Genomic DNA, 15,935 nt, shown 5'->3' with positions numbered 1-15,935 from the left:
GAACGCTGGGCTGAAATCCAAGCATAGGCCAGAGAGTGGTTCAAGAAACAGGCTGAAGACAAAAAAAGGAAGGGAGATGGAGCCACCGCCAAACAGGCTAAAGCAAAAAAAAGGAAGGGAGATGGAGCCACCACCAGTAGATCGAAGAGAATTAATTTTTTATCAGGATGCAAGAAGGAGCCAAGAAGAGGATACCACTACTATCGAATTACGAACGAGCATTAGTCAAGGCTAATGAGAGGAAAAAAAAGAAAGGAAAGTCATCTTCCAGTGGTGCTGTCCCCGACCTCGGGCATCTACCAAAAAAGATGCTAAAAAGATAGCAGCAATGCTCATGGATCAACAGGCACAAGTATTTCAATTCATGGAAGAAACAGGTATGCAACTTGATGAATGTCTAGGGCAAGTTGAGCTGCCAGCTGCACCGCTAGTTGAACTGAGATGGACCTTTGAGGTAGGCAAGTCTCTGGTAAGGCCTGAGTTGGTACGGAAGCTATCAACAAAGATGTACGAATTCCATCAATGATACATGAAATTGTTTGCCCACTCAAGGGAGATGTTCGGCCTTAAGGTAAAACCGATAGATTTTTACGGCGAAGGCGAGAAAGTCCTATGGCTAGAATTCAAGGATATATACAAAGTGTACTATCATGATGCCCTGGACATCTCTCTGATCAGCGTCTGGGTTCTGTAAGTGTTCGTTTATCTACATGTAAATTTTGGCTCATATCATTATTTTTTGTACGTGTGTCACTTTACTAACTTTGTCTTCTATTTTATGTAGGATGCTAATTCAGACGTGCCGACAAGAAGCGTACCTCCATGTTGGCTTCATGAATCCATCCGTAGTTAACCAAAATCAGATACAGGATGCGCCGGACAAAACCTTGGTGGAAGTATACAATTTCCTAGACAAACAAAAATTCAAGGATTTCATACTACTTCCATACAACTTCAAGTAAGTGTGTGTATACCGTCTACTTTTGTTTTCTTTTTCGTTACCTGATTAATGTTAGTTAGCCCTAATACATATGAACATTTACGTATGCAGCTACCACTGGATCTTCATTATAATTGAGCCTGAAATAAGCCACATCACTATCTTCGATTCGTTGAGGAAAGATCCGGTGGAGTACCAAGACATGCAAGAAATGCTAGGCTTGTAATAATTCTGGACCTTTATCTCTATGCAAAAGTTTGTTTCCTAAATTTTCACCTAACACTATATCATTCATTATTTTAATCCACAGCGCATGGAGACAATTCATCAGGACACACAAAGGTCCATTCAAAGAAAAACTTACATGGAACACAGACTTCCCGATATGTATGAAGTCTGCACATTTTGTATTTTCTATAATACAAATATTTCATAACTTATTTTTTTCCCACTGAAGTGCTTAAGACAGGAACCTAGGAATAATCTATATGGCTACTATGTCTGTGAGCACATGCACAGTTTTGCGGGACCCAAGGGAAAGACGCCGCCGCACAAGTATAAAGTACGTAAAATAAAACTATAAATAGTTAATTATTTTCTACCTCCTTATATTTAATTGTTCGTGTAAAATTCACATGTTTCCAAATTATAGATGTTAAATATTCAACATGGACTCTTGAAGAAGGAAAGAGTAGCGGCAATATGTGAAGGTCTCATTGGATTCCTGATGGATGAGGTGGTAAATCCACAAGAAGAATTTTATTACGATGGATGAAATTTAGACGCTCCGAGCAACACCTTAAAAGATCGTAGATAGTTTGATTTGTATAATACGCTAAGATTTATATAGTATGCTAAGAATTGTATATATATATATACTAAGAATTGTATATATAGTAATTGTATAAATACTAGTTTGATTCGTTTAAATACCAGTTTGATTTCATTATAAAAAAAGTCTCAACTACTAAAGGTTAACTAAAGAGGTACGTACATGATGCATGAAATTACAGGTGCTATGCAGGCGCCTGCATAGCGCGCGCCTGAAATTTCAAGCAGGACATTAGTCCTAGTTGGAAAACCCAACCGTGACTAAAAGGGGCTCCCTTTAGTCCCGGTTGGTAAAATCAACCGGGAGTAAAGGGCCCCATCCCGCGCCTGGTGTGGGAGGCCCTTTACCAACCGGGACTAAAGGGAGGCTTTAATCCTGATTGAACAACCTGGGACTAAAGACCACCTTTTGTCTGAATTGGTTTATCCCAGAGGGGAGATTTGCTCCCTACCAACAAGGAATAAATGCTAGTTTTCCACCGGTGTTAAGAAATTGACATTACCGATAGGTAAAACAAACAGTCAGGAAACGAATCCCCAACCTGAGTCATGTCGATCAAGCTTCACAGTTGCCGACAGTTCGGTAAGATACAGTCAGCAATAGATTTACCGACCACCAGTCGGCAAATGGGGGAATGCCCAACAAAGAGTGCCCGACGGGAGGTTGCCGACGGTATACGCTCGGCTATTGTCTTTGCCGATTATGGCCAACGGTTGAATAACTGTTGACCATTCTTATGATTCTAGTAGTGATTGAAAATGAACTTCGTGTCCATGAAGTTCCTTGGAAGCAGCTCTGGGATGGAGGACATGACGTGTGCGTAATATCGGGGTAACTTGGTGGCAATTTCACGGTGCTGACCCTCATGATAAGCAGCAGCCGATTCTTTTACTCATCAGACACTGCAAAGTACCATTCGTGTGGTGGTGGAGCTGTGGTGCATGGCTCCATCTACCAGGGTTCAAATCTTGATGTCTATCTGTTTAGATGTTCATGAATTTAACAGCATTATATTGTGCATTCTGTAGTTGGTGTAGGACCAAAAGTTAAGACTCCATAATCTAAAAAAGACAGTGCACTGCAATTATATATGGTAGTTAGTTGGAATGTGCTAGATCAGCATACAATGCCAGGAACTGTTATAGCACACCATCAAGGTGCAAATGAAGCTATCCCATCAGTCACATTTATGCCCACGGCCAGTGCATTTTGAGGGAGGAAACACTCTCAGTCTCACTCCTCAAATTATCAGGTACGCTTACAAAATATTGAAGCCCTCTGCACCGACTGATTATAGAACTAACTTCGTATATATTATCAGCTGACTCAGGGCACAGGACGATACGCTACACCCAGAGTGCCCCCGCATTGCGCAGAAGAGGGACGAGGTTGCCGCTTAGGTGGAGCGACATGACCTTGTCTGTGGAGCCGACGAGCCTGCCGCCGATGAACACTGCTGGCACACCGGTGCTGCGGCCCAGCAGCCTCGCCAGCGCCTTCTCCATCTCGTTTCCCCGCGGGTCCTCGTCCAACTCCACCACCGTTGCGTTCACCCCGAGCTCACGGAAGAGCTGCGTCACTGTGTGGCACATGCAGCAGGAGCTCGTGCTGAAGATCACCACCGCACGCTGAGCTGCCAGCCTTGTCACACGGTCCATCGATCAGGTGGTCTTGTTCGCGGGGGGAGGGGGTTGAAGAGCCCTTGAAGAGCTAAAGCGAAAATGTAGGCTAGAAGATCTCAGATTGCTTCTTGTATGATTTTTTGAGTACTTGCGCTTTGCATATGACTGGTGTATGGAGGCTGGTTTATATAGGCATGGAGAAGTGATGGCAAAATTGGGTTTTGCAGCGATCCGACAGGTACGGTGCAGGAAGGGTTTGGATAATGTTCAGGCTTCTTCCTTAGCTTGCGACTCCCATAAAAAGGATTAGTGTGGAATATGGAATATTTGGACGGCAACAGCGGTGCAGCAACCTGATGCCGAGATGGATCGTCCTTGGATGTTGATAAGGCCAAGGGATCTTCCTTTTTGTAGTTCTAGGCTATCCTATTCGACAAGTCAGAAGAGAGAGAATGAGATGTAGAGGAGAGAGATACTGATGAGATCATTTTCGTTTAGTAGTCTAGAATATGTGCAAGTTTGGTAAAATGTGGAACATTCAACAGAAGTATTTGCAACAGTATGTAACACCGCTATGGAATCAGAATAAGATGTAACTAGGAGTCGCTGAAACAAGTTGCCGTAATTCACTGATCAAATCCATTTGAAATACAAGTCTTCGCTTTTTCCCTTTTTCAATACCAAAATACCAACAATAACACTGTGAAGAAATGAATACTGGTCTTATTAGAGTAGAGATCAGGACAGAACTTTGTTAAAATACCATTTTAGATTCATACGAAGTCTAAATTGAAGTAGTTTCATATTTTTCTGCCAGCTTTTCATAGCAATCTAATGCATATTTGAAATGTAGTGATTGGGCCATTCAATACTAATCTTTCAGGTCTTTGTTAGGGTATGTCTGTGAAGTGTGGAATGAACTCAAGTTCATCAGAAATAACACTATGGCGGTTTTAGTTTGATACTTCTTTCCAACTAGTTGGTAATTTACTAAACCTAGCAATACCATTGTTCAAGCAAATGAACTTCACGTGTGCATAATTAAGTACATAACAACATCACCCTATGGACTCCGCTAAAACCACAAGTGCCAAGTCGTACATGAAATCTGGTCAGCGTCAAGCCAAGTCAGCATGGAGGAGACAAATTCTATACAAAGACACGATGAATAGCACAGCGTACCAATGTCATCTATGACTGGTTCTTATATATCCTGTATGTCTAGAATCACACCAAAAGCAAGCCCCCCACACCTCATCAGATATGCAGGGTATGTGATGCCACGCTCCCAGGTCGCTTTTTTTATTAAAATATTTTTAAAAAATTTCAATACTGGCCATAGAGGTGGCATTTTGTATGGATAAGGAGCATCTCAAAAAAGGTAAGAATCTAGGCAAAGTGTGGCAGCTTATAATTTGCTACTGGAAAGGAACCATGTGACACGTGGTTATGATATTTACATGGCAAGTGTGGCTACTCAAATCAAAAATCTTACAAAGAAATTTTAGTGGTCCGCTGACGGAATAATGGCATTTTGGCATTCCCTGCTTTGGTCAAATCACTCGTATATGCATTCGTGGTCAACAATATTAATTAGAAACAATATTGGAGAACGAAGAGTTTCTGGACTCGTGCTGTGATAGGTCAAGCTGCAGATGACACTTAAGTTGATCTCCATCGAGTGGGGAATATCTGGCTCACACGTAATCAGTAATTAAAATAACCGTCAGTTAATCTAAGGTTCTATTTGTTTGAGATTATAATCCACCTAGATTATATGAGTTGAATTATGGGTCATGGTTGCTATGATCAAAGACCATCCTGGGACAAAAATAATCTGAAATAAGCTAGTCTTGAACAACTTATTTCAGATTATTTGTGGTTCCAAAGTGATGTTTTACCCTACTACTCTTGGACCATAATTCAGCTTATATAATCTAGGAGGGAAACAAACGTACCCTAAATCATGTATTCCCTCTCAAGTGTTTAAAAATAGACCCTGAAACATAACTTTAAGTATGTTACGATATACGGAGTAGTAGTAAAATCAGCTATTCCGCCCTATCGAGTGACAGAGGAGTTAAAACGGCAAAACTGCCTCTTTACTCTTTCATTAGGAAAGTAGATTCAGAGTCTGACGAAGTATAACAAAGATTTTATCTGTCTATTAATTGTGAAATAGCAGCATCTTATGGCAAGTAAAAGTGCTTTCAAAAGGCAATATGCAATGCCTGAAACATTATCCTATCATTATTAACTGATAAATTAACTGATAAAGATTAGTTCTTAGTAGTTACTGGAACCATAGTTATTAGAACCGAACTGTCGAACCGATCTAGTGCTCGGTTCAATGGTTCATTGGTCCAACCGTTGAACCACTGGTTTAAAGCGGTTCAAAATGCTGCGGAATGCACCTTCAGTACCGAGTCCTAACCCCCCTTAGTACTGGTTATGCAATCGGTATTGCTATATCGGTACTAAAGAGGGTCCTTTAGTACCGGGTCATATAACCGGTACTAAAAGGGTATATAGTACTAATCTGTTTTTTTGCAAAAACAAACGCATCGTCACAAGTCACACGATTTTCATGTGTAATATGCGCGTGCGCAGTCCGTGGGATTCAAACCCGCGACCTCCAACCTCATGTGATCCTTCCTTACCACTCCACCTACACAATACATGTGATGGATGTGGATATGATTTTCTTTTGAAGTAACCCGTGAAGAGACTTTTAGTACCGGGTCGTAACACCACCCGGTGTTAGGACCTGGTACTAAAAGTTCTAGGCCTATTAGTACCGGATCATAACACCACTTTTTAGAACCGAGTGGTGTTACGATCCAGTACTAAAAGACCTCGGGGGACCCCCAATTTTGGACCCGGTGCTAATGGTAACATTAGTAACGGGCTAAAAAGCTACCGGTACTAAAGTCGAGGACGAATGCTCATATTTCTAGTAGTCTATCACAAGTGACAACATGCATGGTGCGATGGTAAGTTCCTCCATCCTGATGCTTCCGGGCAGTCCAAACGGTTTATCCTGGTTCAATTGCACAATCGGTCTTTTACGTGGATCGGCCTGGCGGAGGCTTCGGTTCCTAGTTATTCTGGTTGGACCACCGATCCGGTCCTAACGGTCCTAATAACTAGGATTGGAACTATCCATTGACAACGACCAGGCTTGGACCGATTGGTCATCAGGACCTTAGTGCACCTAGCCTAAGAGGTCGCAGGTTCAATTCCTAGTGGGGATGAATTTTGGTGGGTTTTCCAAGATTTATTCCTAGGTTGCTATGGGCATGCGCATGTGTTCAGTGGTACTGCACGTTTCCCATGTCTTCAATCTCTTCTCCAGTGGTACTGCACGTTTCCCGCAAAACTAGGGTGGGCTATGGCCCTTACAAGTATTAGGAACTCCCTCTGTACACAAATGTAAATATTTGTGGAATTTTAAGAGCAGATTAAGGAGGAAGGGAAATGATTGTGTTGCCCTTCAATCAATCAGGAAGACTACAAAGATGCAATTAATGCCTGCCTTTTCGGATAACCAATCACCAAGAGTAAATTAATGATAAGGGAGGGAGCTAGAGGGGTGGACTACGCTGATGGAGCGTTATTATTTTCGGTCCCTTAAGTTTAAGTTTAGTACTGATGATGTGAACGGGCTTGGGACCGGTTGGTCACCAGAAGCCCAAGTAGAACCAGCTTTAGTAGGAGGTTCCAGATTCGATCTCCTTCAGAAACTGATTTCAAGAGGATTTTTCCTAGACTGTTACAGCCTGAACACGTGCTAGGAACTAGTATCCGAGATCATATATTCAAAGCAAGTATGTAAGTGTAAGATGTAGGTCTTAACTTACGCATAGGTGTGTGTGGGGTGTGTTGGGTGTGTTTTTGTATAAGTTCAGATACTACAACTTGTACTTTAATAAGCGAGGCTACTAAAAAAAGTTTACTACTGATGGCCCCACATGGTTTCACCTGAAGCTCCGCCATTGGCATTATCTTGCAAATAATAGAACAAGAAAAACATCTCCAGCCATGCTCCCTTTAATCTGTCAAATCTGTTTATCCTATTACGCACATCCTTGAGAAAGATGCCATATTGCCATGCTTCTACGCTGCAATATCCAAGGTCCCTTCATGGCGTCAACTGTGTTATCTCATTGAGCATCACAAAAACTGCCATCCTTTTTTCTAGCTAATTCTCACGATGAATAGAATCTTTAATTTGAGATCACATTCACAAATGATGTATTTCAAATGACAAGTGCTGAATAATCTAAAATTGCAAACTGCTGTCACTGACTATCGGCCATCACAATAAATTGTTGAAGTAGACGCTTTGAATTGACCTAAACACAGAAGTCAAACACAAGAAGTAAAGAATGAATGCAAATGCTGAATGGTTGTATTTTTGTTCTATTTTCTTTTTGTTTTTACATTTCTATTAATTTTTTTCATCTATTCTTGGCTTCTGAGTTATATGTATAGCCCCGTCCTTTGAGTTAGTCAAGAGCTAGTGGACACTTGTGTGGCCTAACCTTGATAAACGGAACAATTCGCGAAGCATATATGCAGAAGTCTCATCAAGAATAATTTCAAGATAATGGTAGCTTTTCTGAACCTATGATTTGTAGAATTGCAGTAAAAGAAAAGAAGTTGCAAGGTATATCAAGTCATCAAAACTCACTATATAAATTGTAACTAGTGAGTTGAATGTGGGAGTTAGGTTGTGTGGTGTACTACGGGACAATAATAAATATCACGGTAATTAACAACTTGAGTGTTTAGAAATGAAGAGTGATTGTCCTCAAATATGAGGGCTGGAGCATTTTTGGCTAATGCAAAATTTTCAGTCAAAAGTAACCTTAAAAGAAGACTTAGTCAGAAGTACTGATGGAACCAACTTTTATTTGATCATGCTACCAGTTATCTTATCTGCACGGAATCCTCATTTACTAAGATCTGAAACCGGTGGTGAACTTAATTTGACAAAGAACCAATGGGGCCAAGCTATGGGTTAACCTGATCATCCACATGACATTTTAATAGTATGACTAGGATTTACTAGTATGGCATGAGGAGATATGAGAGAATAATATATGGACAATCAGTTCATGTTCTACGTTGAATTCATTATCCAAGCATTCATTTCCTATCCTCAAGATAGTGTGCCTTCCATTATATGAAAACAGTAATCCTCAAGAAACTAGGTGACTTTAATAAAAACACAATCCATAAGGTATAATCCAGCATGGTAATCTGGTCCTCTGCCTTCCCCATGGATACAAGTTTACAAGGATTCATCCATCCTTTAAGCGTGCGAGCTTGTCATCGTTCTCGAATGGAAAAAAATAAAGAGCAGGGAAAAAAGGCACTGAACAACGCATCTCGATTTTCCTAACAAGTAAAGAGCAGGGAAGCTTGACCATTTATGGTTGTGTTTAATTCCATCCAAACAAGAGCCTTGCTCATGCGTGCTCTCAGCCTCTGTAGCCTTGTATTCTCTTCTGTACTGTCTGCAGAAATAATGCAAACGAACAACAAAAAAAGGTTCAATTTCTCTTATTTATTTTCGAATTTCAACAAAAAGTAGGTACCACTAATTAAAAATATTTTCTACAATTCAAATATAAAGTAACTGTAGTAAAGAGAACATTATGAACAAAACCAGTGGAGCACTAGAATGTGGACGGGAACTGTACAGCATTGCATTGAAGGAAATTAAATTTGTTAATTATTACTGTTAGAAATCTAGGCATAATTTGATATATTTTAATTCCAAAATTAAACATGTAAAAACATTAACATTATCATGACTTCATGACTGAAGTGAGTGAATTAGAATATGTGCGTGTGTTCATGTTTAGCACAAACTTAAGCATGAACAGAATGAAATCGAAAAGGTTTGGTTTGTACCCTTGGACAGGGCTAGTGCCGGAGGCACCGGATGCGTCATTATCATCTCGAGATTAGTCATACTAATTGAGTTGATGTAGTTGTACAAGCCAATCTAGGAAGAGGTACGCAGTGTAGTCTCTCGAACGACACCGGGAAGTAGATGAAGTAGTCGTACAGGCCATTGGGATGTAGACGACGTAGTCGTTCAGGGAGCAAGCAAGCAGTCGCGTGGAGACGCTTCCCAAAAACCTGATTGCTCACTATCCCGTGTAGGACCTTCAGCATGTAGGGTTTCGGAGGCCTGCTCTTGCTAGGATTGTGTGCGCAGTGCTAGCGATAGGGATGCAAAGACAGCAGCTGAAAACAAAGGAGGAGAGGGAGAGATCTCCTGAAAAGGAGTACCTAAGTGTTGTTGTGTCTGGTGCGAGTTGAGAAGGAAGGGTGCCCCGTTATATAAGCATGCAGGGAAAGAGGGGAGGATGAATTTGGACATCATTAGGTGGAGCAATGACCATTAACGCATCGGTTATTGGTAACGGACACAATCAAATCACCACCATCAATATGTCAGTCATCAACACCATTAATAGAGCAGCCATTAATCTCGATTGGTGCAAAAACTTCCCATTCCACGCAGCACATCACGCTCGGCTCGCACCGCACCGCCCGCCTGGTTGCGTCGCGTCTGGCTGGTCGGCCGTGCCGCACGCCATGTCATGCCTCTCCCATGGCCTCGGCTCGACTCGGCGAGGCGAGCGACTGCGCACGCGCGTGGCTCGCCAACTCCCTTCTTTTAACTTCACATAGGGTGTGCAATCAGTCCACCTTTTAAGTTGATTAGAATTCTCCTCAACAACCAATGTGGTATTAACCACTTTTGACTCCCTAGCATTTATTAGTGGGCTTTAATTCTTTTCATCGAATTATTGAATAATTGGGCCAAGCCATATATTCCAACAATCCCCACCAAGAATTTCAAGCCACACTAGAAATGCTCTCAAATCCAATGTAATCTTTGATATACTAGTATTTCAATGAAGACCGTTAAGTTGAACATCCATCTAGAACTAAGGTTACAATTATTCACAACTAAACAATGGATTATGCCTTGAATTGTCAGTCTTGTGCAAACAAGCTTGGCCAAAGCCCTTTCACTGATACTAGGCTGCGAAAGCATCCCCGCGGTTTGGAGCTTATAAGTCATACTCGAGGCCTTTCATGGATTTCTAGAGATCACCCAATCTCATAGACTATAACCAATAGTCAGACCCACATAGGTGTATTTCTCAAAAGATGTTCTGTAGGACAACGTCCTTGCTTCAAAGTAAACAACACCCTTGTTTCTAAGAAGCCACTTGGAACAGATTAAGGCCCCCTTTGGTAGGGCTTCAGCTGGGGCTTCTCCACCCGTAGAAGCCGAAGCCCTACCAAACAATCTTCACCAAAATGGCTTCGGGGAAGAAGCCCCTCTGAACCCGCTCTCTGGAGCCATTTGATGGAGAAGAAGCCCAAAAAACCGGCTCCCCGCGGCTTCTTCCCGTCGTTCCCACCCTTGCCCTCAGGGAGCCCGCGGGTGGAGGTAAAGGGTACGGTAGAGGCGGTCTGGCGGTGCAGTGGAGTCGGAGCAGCGAGGTGGAGGCGGAACGGCGTGGTGGAGGTGGCCTGGCGGCGCGGCGCGGCGCGGCGCTGGAGGCAGAGCGGCGTGGGGATGGAGGCGTGGCGTGGTGGAGGGCAGGGACGGCGGCGCTAGGGGCTGGCGGCGGAGCGGAGGCACTGGGGCGGCCGGCGGTGGAGCGGAGGTGAGCGGAGGCGCTGGGGCAGCCGGCGGTGGAGCGCAGCACTGGATGAGCGGATAAGGCAGGCAGAGGCGTTGCGAGCAGATAAGGCTGGCGGAGGCGGATAAGAATTAAAGGAAAGAGAAAAAAAGAAGGGAGAAAAAAGAAAAAGGAAAGAAAAAAATAAGGAAGGGTATTATGGACATTTCATATTTTTATCCATGTTACTCATTTAGGAAAAGCTGTTTTGCCAAACGTTTTTCCATCCAGATTAGGTGAAGCCAAAAAAAGCTGTTTCATCAAAGAAGCCACAACCACAGCCATTTTAGCCACAGCCGCAGCCCTGCCAAATGAGCCCTAAGGTATAAATCAGCTTGCCATACAGAATTAGAAGAGATGCATCTTCACTAGAATGAGCCTTTTACAAAGGATCTCTTCTCTCAGTCAGACTATAGCTTGTTTCACCACTCTACTTCATGGGATCTCCAATCACATAGAGCAGGTTACCATTATAGAAAAACTCAGGTAGGTCTCAAGCCCAATTCCATAGATGCATTGTCAATCATGTTTCCTGAAAGACCCTTTGTGAATTGATCTGCCCAGTTCTTAGCTGTTTGGATATAATCAAGGCTATCACTCCGGAGTTTCTCAATTTCCTGACAGACTTCAACTCACTCTTTACATGCCTAGATGACTTCATGTTATCCTTTGAACTGCTCACCTTGACAATCACAATTTGATTATCATAGTTCATTAGGATAGCTAGTATCAGTTTTTCAACTATCGGCAAATCCATAAGGAGATCACGAAGCCACTCGACCTCAACAGTGCAGTATCTACTATTGTGAGTTTTGCTTCTATTGTTGACCTCGTTAAGATGGTCTTCTTGCAAGACTTTCAGGAAACAGCACCACCTCCAAGGGTAAACACATATCCACTTGTGGCTTTTATCTCATTAGTATCAGAAATCCAATTCGAATCACTATAACCCTCTAGTACCCTTGGGTACCCAGTATAATGAATCCCATAGTCCATAGTACCTTTTAAATAGTGCATTACTCTTTCAAGAGCATTCCAATGATCATCTCCCGAATTTGAAACAAACTGGCTTAGTTTGCTCACAACAAACAAGATATCAGGTCTCGTAGCGTTAGCTAAGTACATAAGTAAGCATATGATCTAGGAGTATCTCAGCCTTAATACTTTACTAGCATCATAAGGTGCAGGACGCTGAGGATTCGGTTAGCCGATTTCTAGCGCCAACACACTTTTGGCACGCCCGGTGGGACCGATACAACCACTACTATGTCGAAAGCTGCCGAAGTCTCGGAAGACAACGTCATCGAAGTGACAGAAGCAGACCTCAGGGACGACCAGAGGGAAGAATTGGAGAAGCAGATGGCATACTACCGGAAGACATGTCCGCAATCCTTCAGTCGTACCAGGAGCGGAGAAACTGTCAAAAAGACTCCGTTTCCAACTCCCCGCTAGATCACAATCACCAAGGACTCGGACAAGATGTCCGAGATGGTTCAACAATCTGTCTATCAAGCTTTCTTTGATCAATCCCCGGTGATTTCTAATACGGTATACAATGCCGTCATCAGCTCCTTGGCTAGCGGCGTATCCCAAGGGTACCAAGGGCCGGCATATGCTCCACCAATTACGGCCCTGACCAGGAGTTATTCAAGTACACCTTATTCGGCTCCTCAGCCGATCCAAATTCCAATTGGAGGACCCAGCGCTTCCTCATCTTCGATCCCTCTGGGGTCTAACGACGCGCAATATCTCCAGCCGCGTCCCGTTCAGTTGTCCTCCGCGCAGTTTCCTCCTTTGAATTCAACGCCTTGTGGGGCACCATCAGTGACGGCCGTCCAGGATAAATCGGCCAGCCATGGAAGTCCTCAACTCCAGGCATCTTTCCAAGTGGCCGTTAGGCCGACGATGCCACAGTATCAGCGTGTCACACCGGAGATGAGCAGGGGGGCAGAAGCAACGGAAGTACTTCGGGGCGTTGCGCCGCTCGTACTGTATGATGAAGCGGCCAACTTATTCAAACAGCCGACCCCGACTACACAGCCGGCTATGACACATCAGGCGCCGCACGCTTTCGCTCATCACCCTGTCATCCCACCGCCAGTATACCAACACGCGCCGGTTCCCCAGCCGATAGTCCACCAGCAACAGCCAGACTGGACGGCACGCATTGCTGAGGTGATTCAAGAGCAATTCCGTTTAAAACCGAAGGTGCAGACCTACACATACAAGACACCATACCCGCCTACATATGACTTACTGTCGTTTCCCAATCGGTACAAAGTTCCAGATTTCACTAAGGTTTCGGGGCTGGATGACACCTCAACTGTGGAACACGTGAACAGATTCATCATCCAATGCGGGGAAGCAGCGGTGCAAGATGCTCTACGGGTGCGCCTTTTCTCATCATCCCTGTCTGGGTCGGCCTTTCAGTGGTTCACTACATTACCGCCCAATTCGATAATTACGTGGGCTGATCTGGAAAGGCAATTTCATAAATACTTCTACGCCAGAATACATGAGATGAAGCTGTCCAATTTAACCAGCCTCAGACAGAGAAGCGACGAGCCGATTTCCTCATATGTGCAAAGGTTCAAGGAAATCAGGAACAAGTGCTACTCCCTAGCCCTGACCGATGCGCAATTGGCCGATATAGCTTTCCAGGGTCTCCTGCCTCATATCAAAGAAAAATACGCTTTGCAGGAGTTTGAGAGCTTAAGCCAAATCGTCCACCGACTGTCTGGTCAAGAAGTACGCCCTTTTGATCCACAGAGGAACTTCCAGAAGAAGGTGGCATACTTAGAAGAGTTTGAAACGGAAGAAGAAATAGAGATCGGCCTTGCAGAATGGATTAAAGGGAAAAAGCCGATATCATGTCCATTCGGAAAGAAGGAGCCGGAAACGTTCGGATTTGACACGTCAAAGGCCGATAAAATCTTCGACCTTCTCCTCCAGGAAGGAAAGATCAAACTCTCACCGTACCATATGATTCCATCTGCCGAGCAGCTGAAGAAGATGAAATATTGCAAGTGGCATAACGCCACCTCCCATGATACGAATGAATGCAAAATCTTCCGGCAGCAGATATAGTCGGCCATCGAGCAAGGCAGACTCAAATTTGAAGTTCCAACAAAACCAGCCAAGCCGATGAAGATCGACCAGCACCCCTTCCCCACCAACATGGTTGACACGGGAAAAATTTGCTCCAAACCAAGGTGCTGATGTCCGAATCGGCTAAAAAGAGCGGCGCCGTGGACCTCAGAAATCAAGCGGCGCCCGAAGACGTCAAGGGGAAACGGAGGATGAAGGACGATGGTGACAGATCATGAGAACCACGCAGGCCCATTACTTCCCAATTTCTGCTCAACAAATATCAACGGCAACATGAACGTTCAAGATCCCGGGAAGAGGCGATGCGGCGACATGAAGATCATTGGCGATGCCCGTTCTTCATCCACTGTTGGGAAAGCAACCTCAGGTTGCCATCGGCCGATAATTGCCCTGAATGAGACGGCCTGTATCGTAACAATCGGCCATTCAGGAGGTCTCGCTCCAGAGATGGAAGACCAGAGCCGATCAGCAGGAACTGGTGCGAACAAGAAGACCGACGCCCTCCTGTGCGTGATCGGCTGGGGGGCAGAAGTGACCGATATGACCGGTCGGAAGACAGGCGTGAGCGGAACGATAGGCCGGGGGGTAGATTCGATCGACACAATCAGCCAGAAAACAAGGTCAGCGTTCACAACCGACTCGAAGAGATGGCCGATGCTTGGGTATCAGACGAGAACCCCTTAGGACGCGAACAAGAATGGGAACGCGCCAGGCCACGAAACAAACCAGTGAACCCCAGGTGGTGCCCCGATGGATTGACCAAGTCTCAAAAACGAAGAATCCAACGTCTCCGCCAGTGGGAACAGCAGGAAGAAGAGCAACGGCATACGGCGGACGAGAAAAACGGCAGGTCTCAGATCTGGCGCCCCAAAAGAAACGACAGGGGAGGTGACGAATCAGCAGCCGACATCGGCATGGTTTTCATACTGCCGATGGAATTCATGACTCCTGCCGACCGACAGAACATGTCGGCAATAGAAGAGCAGATGGCACAATTGGCTTTGGAGCCAATGAAAGCCACGTTCGAGAAGCCCGAAGATGACAAACGACAACACCTGAAGGCATTGTTCCTTAAAGGGCATGTCAACGGCCGGCCCATCACAAGATTACTAGTAGATGGAGGAGCTGCGGTTAACATCATGCCGTACGCCATGTTCCGGAAGCTAGGGAAGAGTGATGACAACCTGACCAGGACAGATATGATGCTCAAGGACTTCGAAGGCAACGTGTCCCCCGCCCGCGGCGCACTCTGCGTCGACCTCACCATCGGCAGTAAGACCCTTCCTACTACTTTCTTTATTATTAATGGCAAAGGGTCCTACAACATGCTACTCGGCCGAGACTGGATACATGCAAATTGCTGCATCCCGTCTACGATGCACCAATGCCTCATGCAATGGGTCGGCGATAATATCGAGGTGGTCACTGCCGATTCCGCATACAGCGTCGCGGCGGCCGACGCGCAGCAGTGGAGCTGCGAGAACATCAAGTGCATATCCGGGAGAATATGGGACACTAATTTCCTGAAAGTGTCCGATTTTGGCCTGCAGCCGATCCGAGCAGTCGGCTCCGAAGATTCAGACTAAATGGATCAGTTCGCCCGAGAAGATGGAAAGCTAGGACACAGGTTCACGTTGGGCCGATTCATTAGAAATGATAGACTTAGGCGATGGCACCAAACCAAGGCCGACATATATTAGTGCAAATTTGGATCC

At 44.5% G+C, this 15,935-nt stretch overlaps 1 protein-coding gene across 1 annotated transcript; it reads right to left on the bottom strand.

Annotated features, from left to right (window-relative positions):
- Positions 1–2,834: 2,834 nt before the first annotated feature.
- Positions 2,835–3,644, bottom strand: LOC101759621 (glutaredoxin-C1). Its single transcript, XM_004968692.2, has one exon. The coding sequence runs from the start codon at positions 3,428–3,430 to the stop codon at positions 3,119–3,121; it is 312 nt and encodes a 103-aa protein (XP_004968749.1). The 5' UTR covers positions 3,431–3,644; the 3' UTR covers positions 2,835–3,118.
- Positions 3,645–15,935: the final 12,291 nt, after the last annotated feature.

This window comes from Setaria italica, chromosome V (assembly GCF_000263155.2).
Source record: "Setaria italica strain Yugu1 chromosome V, Setaria_italica_v2.0, whole genome shotgun sequence".
Lineage (NCBI taxonomy): Eukaryota > Viridiplantae > Streptophyta > Magnoliopsida > Poales > Poaceae > Setaria > Setaria italica.
This window is presented reverse-complemented; position numbering and strand designations above follow the sequence as displayed.